The 18,998-nt window shown below is 42.9% G+C and overlaps 1 protein-coding gene across 2 annotated transcripts in view; it reads left to right on the top strand.

The window, feature by feature from the left end:
- Positions 1-18,998, top strand: part of RASGRF2 (Ras protein specific guanine nucleotide releasing factor 2) — a gene marked incomplete at its 5' end in the record, with an annotated part of 164,424 nt that overhangs the window by 101,731 nt on the left and 43,695 nt on the right. For both annotated transcript variants that reach the window (XM_081132240.1, XM_081132239.1), the window contains 2 exons: positions 2,003-2,128; positions 4,677-4,766. In XM_081132240.1, coding sequence (XP_080988366.1) covers positions 2,003-2,128; positions 4,677-4,766 — 216 coding nt within the window. The remainder of the gene's footprint in view (positions 1-2,002; positions 2,129-4,676; positions 4,767-18,998) is intronic.

Here is an 18,998-nt window from a genome sequence, read left to right as displayed (position 1 = left end):
AGTCTTTAGCTCTGTTCCATGCTCACCCAAGCATTCATCCATGCCCTCCTTTCTTGCTAGCAGGCAGTCCTACCTTCTTCTATGCTGCATTCTTCTGAAAGGCACAAATATCAGCCCAAGTCACATTCAGATTCCACCCAATGACGGAGTCCCAATGAAGATCAAGAAGAGAGCCCCCGGGCAGGCAGCTCACTGTATTGGGGTCCCTTGCCCAGTCAGCATTCACTTGGGCCTCGGCTGTGCAACCCACTCCAAGCATCGCTTCACGGCCCTCAACACTGGTGTCTGTTTCTGTGTTCTTGGTTTGAACACTGCCTGTCTGTGGGCTGAAAGTGCTCCCAATTTTAGCATTTGTTTGGAACCAGCATCTGCCCACTTGTCCTGTAGACAAAGCTGTTTGCATAGAACTTGATTGAAAGTGAACAGGCCAGAAGGAAATGCTTCTTTGCCCCCACCATGCTGGCATGGTTTCTTCTCTTTATAGGTGTCTACCTGCTGACAGTGTTATTCTTAGCTTTCCTGTTCTTTCAGTGGACATTCGGGGCCTGTCCAGCTCTCTTGCTGGCAAGTTTTTTGGGTCCAGTGTAATTGCTGACTAAATGATTTTCTCATTTGCCTCAGAGGAATGAATGCTTGGGTTGGAACAAGGACATGTATTTGATATTCTGCTTGTTCTTGCCGAGCAGATGCCTTCCATTACTGGATTTTGAGGGAGTTATTTAGAAAATAATAAAACTGACAGCTAAGCACTGATTTTTTTGTTTGCATCCTGCATCGTCGCCAGCTTTGCTGTAATTATGTCATTCAAGGAAAGATTCTAACCGTTTCCCTTCCCTGGCCTTTTTGTGTTTCAAAAGGCAAAATTGTGAACATGTTTCTCAGGGAGTAAATCACATGCAAGTATAAAAATAGCTTTGTATAAAGTCCTTAGGAATTTTGTAAAATGTATGGATGAAATCTTGAATGGAATGGCAAAGGGAGCTGAGCTGAGAGTATTTCTGCCGACAGGGGTCATATAAAATCAGTGGAGGTGACACAGCTTTTATTGGTTAAGAAAAGCCCAAGGAAAAAGAAATGGAAGAATTGTTGGAAATGTATGAAATTTCAGTAGTATTTTTCCTTGAAAGAACACACACATAGTTGTAGTTATACCTGGTTAATAAGCCAGGTGGAAACACCAGAAATAGCCTAAATGTTACCTTAGAATGATGTGTCTTTTATTCACGGGATGTTAGCTGCAGTGAAGAGGCTCAAATTATCTTACAACCTCCCAACTGTTCATTGTAAAATTTCCTCCTGCCTCCTGCTGATCTGCAGCTCTGGGTCAGGGCTATCGAATAGAATTTGCTGGGAGGGTGGAAATGCTAGCCACATGTGGCTACTGAGCACTTGAAATGTGGCTAGTGTAAGTGAGGACCTGAAATATTAATTTAACTTTAGTTAGTTTTAATTTAGATTTATATGACTATATTTGGGTAGTGCTACCATTTTGGACAGTGCAGCTCCAGATCCTTAGGAGTCCCCAACAGCTTCTTGAGAGGCCATATTGATACAGGTGTAAACCAGTTGGCTTAATGGGGCAGCCCAAGCAAAGAAGTAGTGAAGTCCCAATTTTGATCCCAGTCTGATTTACACTCTGGAAAAGTCTCTCTTTCCCCACTCTAAGAAGGCAGAAACATTCTAGAGGGAGGAAACCGGCTGAATTCCTCCCAGTTGTTTCTAACATCTGCTGTTGTGTTGGACAGATGTAGCTACATAGACTCAGCCAGGCTCAGCAGGGTGAGCCCATGTCTATAGGTTGAGAATATCTACATTTTGATTTAGTGTCATCAGCATGCTGCCAGGAGGAATGACTCAATTTCATATTAAACTCCTCTAAAGATCTAGGCTAATAGGACATGCTTATTACCCATAACAAACTTTTGTGTTTCCATGCATGATACTGACAAGAAGCTTTTGAATTCATGGCCTGCTTGCTAAAATTCACGCTGTTTTAATGCAGCAGTCCTAGAGTCTGCACCCGTGGACCGAGCAGGAGTAGAAAGCTCCCCTGCAGTGGACACCACGGAACTTTCACCTTGCAGGTCACCCTCAACTCCTCGGCACCTTCGCTATCGCCAGCCTGGAGGTGAGAGCTCAGAAAGGGACTCAGAAATAAAGAAGTGAAACATCATGTCTACCTTCTGAATCTTTTGTTTGCCTTACTGTCTCTGTTATAGAAATTAATTGTAAGCAGATAATGCCACTATTCAACCATGTAGTGAAAAAATAAGTGGTTAGAGAATATGTCATCAGTATCACCAATATTTATATGACCCCATTATTGTGTTGAGCTTTGCGTGGAGTGAGGTGAATCAAGAAGCCTGTATGAGCTGATTGCTAGTTGGAGAATCTCAGATAAAAACAAGAATCTCAGAATCTTGTTTTACGAAAATGTTCCCAGACTCTGATTCTTTACAGTGCATCAGTATCAAATAGGCTCACCTGGAACACCACAATTTCGGGGGCAAGCTTATTAAGAACAGTATTTCAGCTAAAAACAAGGCATAGCTGCATGGGACCCTAATCATTATTGCTAGTGGCAGAAACCAGTATATTTTCTATAGTCATGAAAATTATAAACTATTACCCATTCATTCATTTTAAAACGTACCGAATATCCTCTAATTGGAGGAAAAACCTTCAGAACAGAAGATAGAAATCTTTTCTCTCTTCATTTCCCCATTGCTCAGATAAATATATCCAAATAAGTTGTTTTTAAAATGTTCCCTTTTTCCTTCTCAGGCCAATTATTTCACGTTGGAAGGGAAAAGGGTGCAATTATGAAACCAGATTCACCCCAAGTAACTGAAGTAAAATGTAAAGACGTGTTTTTGGCTTCGGTACTTACACTTCAAGTAGGGCAGTTCAGCAAAAGATAGAGTAGCGTGCATGGCTCCAAGCAGTCGTTTCATTTATAGCCTTGGCCACACGGTGGAAGCTGTCATCACTGCCATCAGCTCCAAGAGCAGCTAGCCTGGGTCAGGCTGCTGTCTGATTTGCCCTGATGGATGTAGCCTGTGGGACTGTCCTGATCTCAGGCTGCTGTTCAGTTATGAGTCTTGGGTGGTTCTGGTAAATGAAGGTGACAAACCAGACTTTCCTGGCTTGTCATAAGTCAACTATATAATTAGCCAAATCTCTCTACCATTCTTAGAGCCTTGGTTAATCGGGGCCTTCGCAACTTTTTTGACCATTGCTCATGGGACAGATGCCCTTGAGTTCATGGTAACTAGGAAGAGATCAGGGCCAAAGCCCATGGAAGCAAATCAAAACTCTACCAAGAGTTAAATGCTATTCACTTGGTTACTATTATTAGGGCTCTCTTTTTATATATTTATATTCACATATGAAAATTTTAGTTTATATAAGCATTTTGTTTAAATCTTCATCCTGTTTGTGGATTAACTAATTATTTTTGTTTCTTCCTTGCTATGACTAAATCATAGAGACATAGGAATGTAGAAAGAAAGCAAAATTTATAATAATATGGAGGATCCAAATGGAAACAGTGTCACACATTTTCTCACTTCATACCTGAAATTTTGCCTGTTGATCTACTTGCCACCTTGTTTTACATGTCTTTTAAGGCTACTGCTGAAGGAGAGGGTAGAGCTGTTCTGCACTCTCATGTGTGGGAACATGAACCAGCTCTCTGCTTCCCCTCTTATTTATTTATTTATTTTAAGCATGACTATAGAATTGAGGAGCAAACTAATAATAACCCTTCAGGTCACAATCACAGTGACCTATTTTCATGAAAAGCCCAAGGAAGGAAAAACAGTGAGTTTGACATTAACGTTATCAAATGTTGTGTGTAAAATACCTGAGGAGTGAGAGGGATTGCAAAAAGTGCATTTTTTAAAAAAAATTTTGAATGCTTTTGTACTTTTAAAGGTGTTTTGAGAAGAAAATTCTATTGGTAGCAAGATGTAGAATATTTAAAAAATACTTTTTGTATTGAGATATAATTCATATACCATAAACTTCACACTTTTAAAGTATACAATTTAGTGGTTTTTAGTATATTCATAAGGTTGTACAGCCATAACAACTATCTTATTTCAGAACATTTTTGTTCCCCCGCCCCCCCGTACCCATTAGCACTCCTTATTTTTATTTCTCTCCATTTCCTGGCAACCATTAATCTATTTTCTGTCTTTATGGATTTACCTATGCTAGACATTTAATATAAATGGAATCATACAATATGTGACTTTTTGTGACTTTCAAGGAGCATAATGTTTTCAGGGTTCATTCATGTTGTTGTATGTATATACTTCATTCCTTTTTGTGGCTAAGTAATGTTCCATTGTATGGATATACCACAGTTGGTTTACCCGTTCATCAGTTGATGGACATTTAGGGGTTTCTACTTTTTGACTGTTACGAATAAAGCTGCTTTGGGCAGTCATGTATAAGTTTTTGTGTGGACATATGTTTTCATTTCTCTTGGGTGTGCATCTAGAGTGGGCTTGCTGATGTAGAATAGAATCTTATTATTTGCCCATTAATAAGGAAAATACAGAGCATTTGGCCCAATTGTTAATTCATTGCAGAAATGAAAATGAGAATTTCATTATAGAATGTTATCCATCTGCCTCACCATGCTATTTCCATTCTTTTTAAATAACCAGGACAGATGGCTGACAGCTCCCACTGTTCCGTTTCTCCTGCTTCTGCCTTTGCAATCGCCACAGCTGCAGCAGGACACGGGAGTCCACCGGGTGAGTAGGGGCCAGCAACTGAGTACAGTCACAAGGCAATTTATATTAAATCATTGATCTTTGCTGCCAGTCTCATGATATACTTGTTAAGAATGCAGATTGTTAAGAATGCAGATTTAGCCCATCCAGGCGTGGTTCAGCGGTTGAGCATTGACCTAGGATCCAGGAGATCAGGGTTCAATTCCTGGTCAGGGCACATGCCCAGGTTGTGGGTTGCAGCCGATCAATGACTCTCTCATCATTGATGTTTCTCTCTCTCTCTCTCCTCCTCCTTTCCTCCCTCTGAAATCAATAAAGATATGTTTAAAAAAAAAAAAAGAATGCAGATTTGCAGATTCCCATATTGTAATAACTACATATAGCACCAAATAGGTACTAGACTTATCAAGATGCTCACTTTTAAGGTATATAAATGTCTAATCACTATGTTGCACACCTGAAACTAATATAATATTGTTTGTCAACTGTAATTGAAAAATAAATTCAAAAATGAGAATACAGATCCCTAGCTGCCATTCTAAGCCAGTGTGTCTGGCGTGAGACTGTCGTTTAAGTAAGTACCACAGGTGGTCTGTGGGTGACACTTTTGAGGACTTCTGTATAGAGGAGGATGTGTTGTTTCCCCACTGGTGTTTTATGGAGTTCTATAACCTTTTTAACCATATTACCAAGAGTATGCATTTCCTTTTTAGTTGAGTGCAATGCTAAAGGCATCTGCAAGGTGGGAAGGAAGTCTGTGGGGGGGGACTATTGCTTCAGCTGACTCATAATTTATTTCCAGTAGCTCCACAATGCTTTCTGAGTTTCTGTTGGTTAATTTTCAGGGTAAAGCAGGAATGATTAAAAGCGGAGTACCTTAGTAGGTGAAAATCGCACTCATTGTCTCTGTCCTCTGCTGTCACACACAAGGAGAACATTATGTTCAAATAAGCCTATATGTGGTCTCAACAGCCTTCACCTGAACTAACCCAGTGGGTGCCGGTCGGCATCCTTTGTAGAACTGGGGGTGAAGGAGAACCATTGTTCACCTGCCACAATGGAGGCATTTCCAAAGTCTGTGAACTTAGATTCAACCGCAGTAACTAGCGGCTGCTATCAGTGTGAATTCTTTCTGCGCTGAAGTAAGAACAAAGCGGGGTGTTCCCCAGTGCACGTGAACTACCATAGTAGTGATATGTAGTCCATCGGCGTGGGAATATTTGCAGAGTGAACACATTCTGCTCCTTCAGCATTGTTGCCACACCCACTGTGTCAGATGTGGTGAGGCAAATTGGGGTGTTTTCTGTCCCAAACATTTCCAAAACCTCCCCTGCAAAGTCCCACACGCATAACAAAACGGCGCGTAATGGGGATAGTATAGATACTTGGCAATCTGGCTAACTTCTGTCGTTGACTGCATTCTATAATAGTGAGCACTTCTTGGTGAAATAGTAAAGGAGACTTCACTGTGCTTTCAGCAGAGTGAGTTATCGACTGTGATTTGCTAAGAGCTCCTCCTGGCTTTTGCTCTCACAATCTAGTGTCTTTGGGAAAAGTGAAGTTCAGAGCTTCCTCACAAGTTTCATAGACCCTGCCAAATCCAGGCCTTTGTTTTCCTTATTTCTAAAATTGAATAACGTGGCTCCAGACCACGTTACAGGAATGTCATCAGCACTTGAGTACAAGAGGATCAGGCTGCCCTGCACCAGCGACACTGGCGGGGGCCGTCCGCGGTCCGCAGTCCGCCCCCTCGGCCAGCTCGCTGCCGAGAGCTTTCTTCCTGAGGTGTTTCAGCTGCGGGGAGAAGCAGGCGGCGGCGGCAGCACATGCAGAGTCAGGAGGACTTGACTTTTCCGGTTACTTTATTCTCTGGTCCATTAGGCCAGGACAGGCCAGTCAGAAAGCCGTTCCCTGAAGCTCATCCCAACACTGCTGCAGTCTTAGGTGGGAAAAAAGGAGGGGAGTGCTAGATAGTTTGGGTTAGCTCCCAAACTGGACTTTGCGTCCACTCTCTGAATCAGAGGCGCTGCTGACCTGAGTGCGTTCTTGACCCAGAAGAGTTGCAGAGGCGGCGGGAGGGAAGGCTGTGTAAAGAAGTGAACACCTCACACTTCTACCAGTCTTTGCAGGGCCTCCTGTCTGCGTGTGTGGCTGCAATGTGGGCACACCTGGTGGTACAGGCGCCCTGGCCCATAGCAGGAAACAAGGTACCACCTGGCCAAGCCTGCGTGCCGTCTGCCGAGTGGTGGTCCTTGTTTCGGGCTCCTCCTCGGGTGCCTCCTGCTTTAACTCTCTTCCATCTCCATCCCCGTCCTGCTACCCCCATCAAATGCCGCAGGAACCTGGCAGCTGCGGTTGGAACTGTCAATTCACGATCATGCTTTCAAACGTTCACCCCAGACACTGGCATGTTAAGCCATTTCTCTTTAATTATTGCTTCGAAGGTTTTCTTACTGCATTAAATGACTTTCAAATTTAGCAAGGAGGGTGGACAGAAAATTTTCCTTGCGAAGAGGCCAGACAAGATGCTTGTGGCTGGCCCTGAAGGCAGAGAAAGCTGATTTTATTTGTGGAAGGGGACCTGGGATTTTCATGGGATCACCAGCCTGCCCCAAAGCTGTGCCTAATTTCCACATACACTAGAACAGCTTGTGGTTTTTTCTCCCTGGTATCTTTCAGGACCTAGAGCCTGCCCTTTCCGAAGAAGGATGAGTCTCTTCCTTCCACCTTGGCTTGTAGATCAATAGTAGTGCATCTGTTGGCAAGGAAGGAAAGCCTAATTCTGTGGGTACGATTGCAGTCCCAAACCAATTTGTGTTAATGTCACATTGTAAAGATTTAATAGTTTATTCAGTGTTTGCCTTCTGATTCTCAGCCAAGTTACATTAGGCTCACTTATGGATGGATCCAAAATTTATGGGGTCTAGTTCTTATACAGTTTGCCCCAAGGAAAAGAATATAAAATTAAATGCAAACATTTAGGGTACCTCCTAGAATTTTAGAAGAGGCCCCCACACACTGAGAGGCCCTGAAGCTTGAGCCTCATTGACTTCCTGGTAAATTTGCTTATGAGTCCAGATAATTCTCCAAGTCACAGCAGCTACAGGGAATTTTGTTTGTTGGGGAGGGAGGGCAGGGTGGACCAATGGCCATCTGTCAGTAAAACAGCAGCCCTTTTCTGTGGTGGGAGCTTTAATTCTATACAAGATTGAGATAAAGGACAATCGATGGTGCCTTGTGTGCCACCACACTGATTGCATCTGCTTTAAAATAGAAACCAAATGTGTTCTGCATTAAAGTAGAAACTGAAATGCCTGCATTTCAGATAGCTGCTGATCCAGGAAATCTGCAGGTGCAATTTGGATACAGTTGCAACATGAATAGAAATGCAAATCCAACGACTACACGTATCAGGGTCCATCATGGCACTTATTAAACACCTGAAGCTCCAGGATTAATTATAGAGCTTATGAAATGATCTAAAATAAAATATGAAAGTGTGAGGCGGGTTATTTTTATGACAGTAGGAATAATGGCAGTGGAAGTATGACAAGCAGCTCTTGATTATCTGTGAGCAGATTACATGTTTCACCATTCTGTGAAAGTCAGAGTAAATTAGCAAAGTAGAGGAATGGTTGAATGTACTTATAGGAAAATTAATGGCAGAGTTTACAATTGCTTAGAGAAATAGTGAGTTCTCTCTTGGTGATTACTTGTAAAGTAGATAATTCATAATCTGTTTTCTCTTCTGTCAAACCACTCAGATCTGTGCAGACAATAGTAGGTCTGAGCTTGGTGTGAATTGGCCTTGGACCTGTTTTAAAAAATGCTGATACTTGGTCTCACCCCTGGAGATTCTGACGTGATTGGTCTGGGCACATGCTGGGCATCAGGATTTTTTCAAGCTCCCCAGGTGGTGCTCAAGTAAAGCGGAGCTGGGGAACCACTGGACGGATGGAAGAGGTTTATTCCTTCTCTGGTTGCAGCAACTCCAATTTATCTCCTTGAAGCCCTGACCCCAGCAGACTGTCATTTTCTCTTACATAAGAAGGAAAGGCTGGAGGGGGCTGGAGTGGGAGGATGCCCTTCTGCAAAGTGGGTAAGGCTCAGTCCTCCCCCCCCCCTCGCTGGTAGACCTCTGTTATGGAGAAGGCTCTGGGGTGCTCACAAAGGCCCCTTCCCCTTTCCCTGCAAGAGCCATGAAGGTGCTACTCTGCTGTGAGAGCCTGGCGTGCTTCCTGGGGGTGAGGCTCTCAAAAGTGTGTGTGTGGGGGGGCAGTTCTCTAAGAATGAGGCCCTCAGCGGTTCCTCACGCTTGTGCTGGTCCACGTCCAGCCTCTCGCAGTTCCCCAGAATGACCGTGCAAGTGGTGCTGCTAGGTTACGGCTACCGGCTGCTGCGACTGCTGCTCCCGGAAAGCAGATGTTAGCTGTGTCTCTCTGGATATACCCGTCTCTCCAGATTTGGGGGTGCTAATTTGTCCTGTAACCTCAATTTTCTGATATGTCCAAGAAAAGTCATTGATTTTCAGTTTGTCCAGCTTTCTCTTATTGTAAGGACAGATGCGCCAAATTCCATGTTCTTCACATGTGAGAGCTGAGACTGGAAGTCTCAGTGGATGGGATCCATCTAGTGGTTCTGTTGATTCTGCAGGTCAGTGTGGGGAGAAGTGCCCAACTTAACATTCTTCATTCTTTCTATCTATGAGCTTGGAATGTCTCCATTTATTTAGATCTATTCTCATTTCTCTCAGTAATGTTTTGTGTTTTTCAGCATATAAGTCTTGCATTTGTGTTGTTGCATTTATTGCTATGCATCGGGCTCTTTGTTTGTTAGTTTCTTTTCCTACTGCAGGTATCCTAGTTTGGGACATATTTTCCATTGTTTTTTCCAAAATACAAAAACCACTTTTTCATGACTTCATCAAAAAATAGCTAGTTGAAATTCAGGGGGAAGGATGTGTCTAATTTAGATTTTAAAATAAACAGTATTAGCATTGCCATTAATGGAAAATAGAGAGCTTTGGCAAACCACATTTAAATTAACAATGATTTCAAATCTTTTAAACACACACACACACACACACACACACACACACACAGAGAAGTTCTGTCTGAACTGGTGGGAACCTGTAAGGAGTTAGGATGCTCAGGTCAGGTGGTCATTGCATTCTCTCCCTGGGAAGATGCCCCACGACAAGCTAGGCCACGTGGAGCACCTCCTTTGCTCATCACGTCTTTGCCATGCTTCCAAGCAGCCCCAGGTCCTGCTCCAGCTGTCCTGGGCACCTTCTTTCCTGACCGTGTTGCTCTGCCAAGTCCTCTTACTTCGCACTGCCCTTTCCTGGGCTCCACACGGACCATTCGCCTCTGTTGCTATCTCTCCTGGGCAAAGGCTCAGTGTGGCTCATTGTGCTCGTTCACGTCTCAGGTTCACTCACGTTGCTTAATTGCTACTTGATCACGTTACAGTTTCATTCATTTCCGGGCCAGACAGGTAATTGAAGTGGGGGCTAGAGAGCTGTTTCCCTAGGTACGGGGGCAGCCCCTGCTCAGCTCCCCCTGATTTTTGTCACAACAGAATGCAAATTTGGGCTGTCAGATCTGTTTTCTTTCTTTTTAAAAAGAAGATTCAGGAATCTGGATATTTATGTGAAATCTCCTGGTTTTATATTTTGGAAGTGAATTCAGACTTTTTAAAAAATACTGTCCAAGCCAAATACTTCTGTGGACCACACTTGGCGGTGAGACACCAGTACACGACCTCAGACTTACTGTGACCACTCATAGCTGGAGTGTAGGTTGACCCAGGTTAGATTTTCTGAGACATGCCTAAATTTTAGCAATGGGCTCCTGAATCTCCTCAGTGCCCCCTAACTCTTTCCTATGCCTTTGGCTGGGCTGTTTTATAGGAAGTCCGTCTCTTCCTGTCCACTGTGGCTTGACCACTTTTGCTTTCAGGGTAATCTTTTCTCAGATCTGGATGATGCCCCACTGTCACCCCCTCACCGTGGAAAAGGAGAGTGAGGACCGTCTTTCTCCATCCTATTTTATAGATTCTGAAGCACGTGTGAGACCCAGGGTGGTGGAGGGCCTTGCCCAGGTTGTCAGTTACTGTCCACTACCAAATTGCTGCTTTCTTTGCACTGCTGTTGCCTTTTTTACTTCAAAAAGAACAAGATCTTGGGAAACTTGAATTACTTAATTTTCTTACTGACTCTTGATCCTGTCATTGTCTGCAGCACACGCATTTCTTTCCATCTTCTTCCCACATCTGTGCCCACTTGGCATTTCCCTGACAGGTACAGTGGCAGGGTAACTCCAGAGAGACAAGTCCTGGTCAAATTAATAACCTGTGGGTAGATTCTTACTTGGCTTTCAGTTGGCATTTAAAGATATGTGACTTCTTTCACAGGGCTGCAGAAACTAGGACCTTACTACAATGATACAATCTGGTCAGAGGAAGCATTTGTCTCTGTTTTGAGAATTGGATTTAATTTGCAGCAAGATATTGATTACCAGGAATTAACTTAATGTCACATCTGTACCCTATTGTCTGTAGCCTCTTTCAGGACTTGTGAGAACACTCGGCTCTGTTTAAATAGCTCATCTATTTATTGAATGAAGTTATAAGAAAGGCACAGAATATGAGCTGTTTCCAATTCTATTTGACAAGCTGAAATTGTAACTTCAGGCAGGAATCACAAATTGATTTTCTGTTTCAGACTCAGAAGGTTAGTATCGTAGATACTTCATTGCCGTGATTCTCCATGGGGTGTGGGTAGGGTGGAATGAGAACAGCCAGGGACTTCTTATAAAAACCCCCCTGGGGATTTTGAGCCAGAGGCAGGTACTCCAAAAAAGAGAGGTGTTAGTGATGGAAGTGAGTGATACATGTGAATGGTATGGAAAGAAAAATAAAGTTAAGAATCACTACTCTGCTCTCTGCCATCCTCAGAGTGTCTCAGTTTCTCGACCTGTTCTCCATTTCCCGGAGCCCTATGTCCTGGGTAGTCAGGCTGTCTCGCCTGAGTTAGCGATAGCATTGAGAAGCCCAAGGTCAAAACCTTGGCCATGGAGTGTTTCTCATATGGGCCTTCACCGCCCTTTCTTTCTGTGCAACCGGCAGTCCACGTGTCTAAGTTCTTACTCACCTTCCCGTTCCCTGTGTCCTGTTACCTTTTTTCAGAAGGTATGTTCTTACCTTTTGGAGTTCTGCGCTTATTTTAGCCATGCATGTCCTGTTGCCAGGACTGGCTACATCCTTTTGTAGGGCCCAGCGCAATAAGAAAATGCAGGTCTCCCTGTTTAAAAGTTCTTAAAGAATTTCAAGACCAGGACAGCTGAGCATGAAGCCAAGCGCAGGCCCTTCTCAGCATGGGGCGCTAAGCAGCTCACGGACCCCGTGGAGCCAGCTGTGCCTCTTGCAGTCCAGTCAGGAGTCCAGTAGTTTCCTGCTGCCCAGGATGTGCCCTCCAGTGCATTTCCAGGACTTCATCCTGGTTCTGGAGAACGTTCCATGGTGAAGAAGATGCTAATAGAAAACAATCTCCAGTGGGGGGGGGGGGGGGGGAGTAATTAGAAAGAGAAATAAATATCTAAACCCAGGATTCCTGATTCTCTGAAGAGACTACAAAATTTTTAAAAATTACATACAATAAAATACTTTCTGCCTTGGCCAGGTAGCTCAGTTGGTTAGAGCATCATCCCACGATACACCAAGGTTGTGGGTTCTATCCCTGCTCAAGGCACATACAAGAAGCAACCAATGAATGCATAAATGCATGGAAAAACAGATCGATGTTTCTCGCTCCCTTTCTCTCTCTCAAACCAATAAATAAACAATAAATATATATTTTAAAAAATATTTTCAATGATGAGAGAGCATAATCTCTGGTGAGTCAGAAAGACTGTATCTAATGATGACTCAGAATAATCATAAACCAAAAATAATCATCATATAAGACTGAAAAACATTCTGGTTTCCCGGACTTTTTGATTTTTGGAACTTTTATAATCAATAAGGCAATAATAGGCATGTCAGCACTACCAAACACTGAAAATCATTCCTCTGGAGTGATTACTTCCTGAATAAAAGTTAGGAATAGTGGGCAGCCTCACAATATGCAATGAAAAGTGAGGTTTCTCAGGGAATTTTCTATTGGGAGAAACAATGCGTAATAATGTGGTTGCGAAGTCCAGGGACTTTATCTAAAATTAACATGTAGTTTAAACCTACCTTATATTTCAAGATCTCTGAACAGCCCTTCTCTTCCCCCTTTACCTACAGTGCTCTGAATTGAATGGAATGATTTTTCTGCTATTTGAAAGCTGAGAGCAGCCTGATTTTAACACAACTGTTGCTTAGCAATAAGAAGGAACCTAATGGCTCTACTCTCTTCTGCAAACTGAGAGGAGCCTCCCTGTGTAGCTATTGTCTGTCTGTAATGCTGAATTTAAAATTGTAATGATCATTTTAGGGTAAAATTGAAGCTGGCCTATGTGGCATATCATACTTACACTGTCATCTCAGCCACCAGGGGGTTGCACTGTCCCAGTTTAAGGCTCCTTTGCAGAAAAGCTGCTCTCTTGGAGTTATGGGACATTTAGAAAGCAAAGACAAAGCTCTAAGAAGCTAGTAGACCCCTTATTGGTAGGTGGGTTTTTTTATTCCCTATATACTGACTTTGTGATTCTGGGACCGAAAACTTGGTTCTTAAAATATTGTGATTAGAAACTGGGAAAGGGAGGAGCAGGGATTCCAGAGAGATTTTGGGGAGTGGGAGAGGGTGGCAAATCTAGCTGTACTGGCCTCAATACCCACCTCTTTTGGAAAGGCTCCTAGAAACGTTAGCTGCTTAGAATTTTTAAATGCAAGGTCTAAATTCAATTGTTCATCAGAGAGATTGGTTTAGAGATTCAGAAATCTCTGCCTGAATTAAAAGTATTATTCTTTCCCACTCTTCAGACTAAATGATACATGAGTTTATTTGATTTTGTTTAATTGGTTATATAAGCACTCTCAGTACCATACCAGGTGCTGGAGAAAGATAGGAAAGGAACAAGAAGCATCGCCTCCGCTCTCTAAGAGCTGACAAACCAGTTGAAGAGATTAGATGAACAGGGGTAAAGTAGATCTCAAATGATCAAAATGTGTGAACTCCAGGGTACTGATAATAGTTAGCATAATTATTGGCCATGTTCAACTTTGGACTTGAAGACCAAGTGAAAATGTCACATTAGCAAAATAACAAGGCTTCAGTGCGTGGCCCTGAAAGAAAAGGTTAATATAGTTTCAAAGTATTTCATACACTCTTCCAATTAGTAAGCTTTCTCAAGGAGCAGGGGTTTCTTTCTTTTTTTTTTTTTTTCTTTTTTTTAACTTTGAGACAGTTTTTTTCCTCTGGATCTGTAAGTTAGTCTTTATGGGTGCACACTTTGTGGTGTATGTAATAAGCTTAGGAATTTAGCTGGTATTAGAGCTAGTGGAGGCGGCATCTATCATACTGGACTAAATTAATACTTCTAAGATTTCTACACGTGCATCATAATGAGAAATGATGAAAGATTTATACTGAAGCAAATTATATTTCAGTGGCTTCAAAAATGAAGAGCCATAAGCCCACAGAAAACCCAAAATAGACTAGTTGAGATAGAGTAAAATAGTAGTATTATGATGTATTTTTGCATGGATGCATGTTTCTTTTTGGAAAAAAAAAATTTGGCAAATAGTCATGGAGGGCCAAGCACCTCCTTTTTCAGATATGATTGGATCGTAAAGACTCTGAGGCTAGATTTTGAATTATGCGTAGCATTCAAGTGGCAACAGTTCGGATGTTACCTACCTATAATGTTCCTCCTCTTTATAGACTTTTCTTTGTGCTTGCTTCTAATTTTCCAGATTCTGTACACAATTCAGAATTAATTCAAAATAGTAGTCAGAATAAACCTTCTCCTGGCAAATAACATTATACCACCAGAGTCGGTTCTCTTGATTCCTGTGGACTGGGCATAAGACAAAGCATCGTCCCCTCTAGAAGCAGGCACCCAAAGCCAACAGTCTTACCAAGGGCCAGCGTGGCGCACCTGTCTTCCTTACCTCCTTCACTGCAGTGTTAAAGATCTGAAGCGATGCTCTCATTTCTTTTGTTCTGTTTGGGCATTGTGGATTTACGAAGGCCTGACCTTATGCCCTGTGTTTGCAGTACTGCCTCGCACTTTTCAAGCTCCTTCACGAGTGAGGGCCTGTGTGTGCATCACAGCACGCCTGGGAAGTGGGAAGGCCGATGTCATTACCCCCTTTTAATGTACAAAGAGACAGGCTCAGCGAGGTAAAGTGACTTACTCAGGGAAGTTAGAAATTGCAAGGATAGGATCTGAGTCTCTCTGAACAACCAGTGCTCGTTCTATTAAACCAGATTACTTTTATAAGGTGGTATTTCAGTGCCATATGCCTCTGATATTTCAAGGGACAATTGAACGATTAATTGGTGTGCAGTTAATTGGTATCCAATTAACTGGTCTCCAATGATTTAATTGTTGACCACCTTCAAGTGTGAATCTCAACTTCTTCCCCTCAGGTTCCTCACGTCCTGTGTGGGAGGCGGTGTCGAGGACTGCCTTTCATTCCTGTTTCCTCGGCGTGTGTCATAGTTTGGGTTTCATTTCCTAGGGGGCTCAGGCCGAACACCAGAGCATCCCTGAACAGGGGACTGGGATACTGATTGACACTCAAAACTGACATTTTTGGGATTTGAACATTTCCCCGTGTTCTCCTAAACATTTCTTCAGAGAAATATCCCAACAAGTAGAAGAAGTCCCTGGGCTCACCAATCAGCTTTTACTGATTTACTTTTTTGTTTAAAAATCCACCCACAATGTATTTCTTCAAAATGCATTCTGCCATTCAACTGCCTTCAATAGTGACTATAAGATAGAAGCCTCCCATTTTCAAAGATTGACTGGCCTGTTATTTTTAAAATTTGAAACAGCTTTATTAAGATATATTTCATATAGCATACAACTCTCCAATTTAAACATGCAATTCAATGGCTTTTAGTATTACTTGCCATCTCTAGTGGGCTTTCAATCTTAATTTTGAGAACACTCAGGCTGCCTACTGTGGAAAACAATTCATTCGGGATCAGTGATGGACTCTGAGCGTCTGGTCTTTCTCAGACTATATATAGGACATGGGTGGGGAATGGAGTTAAGAGGCCCCCTTGCCTCCTCAGAAGTTAATGGTCCTGAGGATTTGAGCTTCTCTGTGTGTTACTCTGAGAGTGGGAGGAAAGGCTGTGTGCCCCTTCCTGGGGACAGTGCTTGCTGGTGAACTGGCCTCTGATTGCTGGTTCCTGGTGGTCTGACAGTGGGCAAAGAAATTATTCAGGGAGCAGGGGCCAGGAGGGCCTTGGAGAGAATAGGGTGTTGGTGAGGGGAGCTAAAAACAAGTCCCCAGGGAGTCAGCATTAAAAAGTGGCCAAGAGGGTGGATTTGGTGTTGGAGAAACCTGCGAATGAGTTCTGCCACTTGTCTAAGGTGTGTGATCTGGGGCAGCCCCTCGGAGTCTCATTTTTCTCATCTTTAAAGTGAGGGTAATGGCTGAACCTGCCTTATAGAGCTGTAGTGAGGATTAAATGTGATGATCCTTGTGCGGTTCTTAGCTCCGCATTTGAAGCCAATTAAGCCGCCTATGAATATTTCCTGCTGCTGTTATTGACTGTTTCCTCCATATGATTTATCAGCTTCTTGAGAATAGGGGCTGCTGTGTTTACCATTAGCTCTCCAGCCTCTCTCGCTGTGAGATCAGTGTGGAATTGGAAGGAATGCTTTCCTGTCACCATGTATTCTCACTCTCTCCTCCTGCCTCACGTGCGTGCACGTCTGCGTGTGCATGTCTGTGTGTGCATACTAACCCCCCCCCCCCCCGGCTGTTACATGGGCAAGAAGTAGCGAAATAACTGCAAAGGAGTATTAATTATGTGTCATCCTGTGGTCTTTTGATGAAAGGAGTATAGTTTTGGGGGCACTATCAAGAGACCTAGAAATAACTTTGTTAAATGAATCCCTGCTAAAAATAATGGAATTCGCTACAGCAGACTCCTGCGTATACTGAGGCGTTTGGGGGGACAAGAGGCTAGAGGCTCGCCAGCGTGTTTTTAAGGCAGTAATGGTAGCAGATGCTCAGGACTTGCGCTGGATACTAATTCATGCCCATTCGATAGCGATAATGAAATTGGCAGAAAATAACAAGTGGCAGCGAGAATGTGGAGAAACAAAACCCCCATACATTGCTGGTGGAGATGCAAAAGACAGCAGCTACTTTGGAAAACAGCTTCATAGTTTCGTAAAATGTTCAACATAAGCCTAGCACAGGATCCAGCAATTCCGCTCCTGGGTACTAGGCATCTACGCCAGAGAAATGAAGCCATATGTTCACCGAAGGACTCAGACATGAATTTTTATAGCAACATTATTCAGAATAGCCCCAAATTAGAAACAATCTAAATGTCCATCAACAAGTGAATGGGTAAACAAATGTGACACAGTAAAATATTAGTCTGCAGCAAAAAGGAATGAACGACTGATGATGCTACAACGTGAGTGAACTTCAAAACTATTATACTAAGTCAGGTCAGCAGTGTTTCCTTAGAAGATGAGAGTAAATGTTTTAGGCTTGTAGGCTCTGTGACAGCTTCCCAGCTCTGCCCTCGCGGTGCTAACGCAGCAATAGACAATACGTAAAGGATCGGGTGTGATCGTGTGCCAGCAAAACTTTACAAAAACAGGCAGCAGGTAGTTTGAGGACTCCTGGGTGAAGTATAAAAAGCCAAATGTAAAAAAACCCAACACAGTATGATTCCATTTTTATGTAACGTCTAGGAAAAGTAAATCTATAAAGATAGCAGACAGACCCATGACCGCCTGGCTCAGGGTTGGGGACAGGGATTGACTGTGAATTGGCACCAGGGGTATTTTGGGGGTGATGGAAATGTTCTGTAATTGGATGGTGGTTATGATTGCACAGCCCTGTAAATTAAGTATTAGTGATTATACACGAAAATGGGTGAATTTCATGGTAGGTAAGTTGTATCTTAGTTACCTGTTAAAATTATATGTACTTTCATTTATTTTTTTTTCTGTTGTTTTGCTGGCTTACCCATCTCATCCTTATATTATTACTTTTATCTTCAGTGAAAAGCGTATTTTATTAGTGACTCTAGTGTTCAAGCTACGAGCAGGGCTTCGAGTTTTAGAGATGCCTGTAACTTTGACCTCCCCCCTCTAGAGCTAAGGTTGATCTGAGTTAGGTGAGTTCTTTATTTGGACTCCGTCCCACGGATCTGATAAGGAAAACCTTAGTCAGACTCTGAAGGGAGCTTTCTAGCATCATCAGTGCCACAGTATCTGGAACCAAATGTCAGGGACTGTGGTTTTGAAGGTGGGTAATAATGGAGCTTTTCATTGTATGTATTTTCTTCCTGCCTTCTTTAAAAGTTCATGTAATATCGCCCGCCGGGCGTGGCTCAGCGGTTGAGCATTGACCTAGGATCCAGGAGATCGCAGTTTGATTCCCGGTCAGGGCACATGCCCGGGTTGCGGGCTCGATCCCCAGTCGGGGGCGTGCAGGAGGCAACTGATCAATGACTTTCTCATCATTGATGTTTCTATCTCTCTCTCTCTCCCTCTCCCTTCCTCTCTCTGAAATCAATAAAGGTATATTTAAAAAAAAAGAAAAAGTTCATATAATAGCTAACCTGGACTAGAGATGGTTAATTCATCTGATGCTGAATTAACTCGTTTGTGCCTTTTGAAGATCATTCTAAGAAGAGGGCAGTGATGTGTGCCAGTTGTCCGCTGTGATCATTGCATCTCCATCATGTGATCAGAATCTGAGATGGTTCAAGGACTCAACTCAGGTTCTGTCTTGGGATCAGTGCCTAACTGTCCACTGCATCTTACCAAAAGAGCAAGTTAGTAAAGTATAGAACCAATGGCATTTCTGATACATAGGCAAGCTTGCAGAGAACTAAAAATCACCTTGCTGGTGACAGAAGTGATCATACGTGATGGCTGGTGTGCTGGTCTGGTGATTTGGTTTTATTTCCCTCGTCAGAGAGCATTTCCTAGGTGTGGTCATGGAAGAAAACAGTCTTGTCTCTGGGATGGTGTTAGGGAATAAGCTCCAATGAATGACCTCACTGTACGATTGGGATGCTGTTAAATCCTTGCTCTTGGACCTGAGAGTAAGAGC

The sequence above is a fragment of the Miniopterus schreibersii genome, assembly GCF_964146895.1.
Source record: "Miniopterus schreibersii genome assembly, chromosome: 3".
NCBI classification, from domain to species: Eukaryota; Metazoa; Chordata; class Mammalia; order Chiroptera; family Miniopteridae; genus Miniopterus; species Miniopterus schreibersii.
Note: the sequence above shows the minus strand (reverse complement) of the source record. Positions and strands in the feature narration are given on the sequence as shown.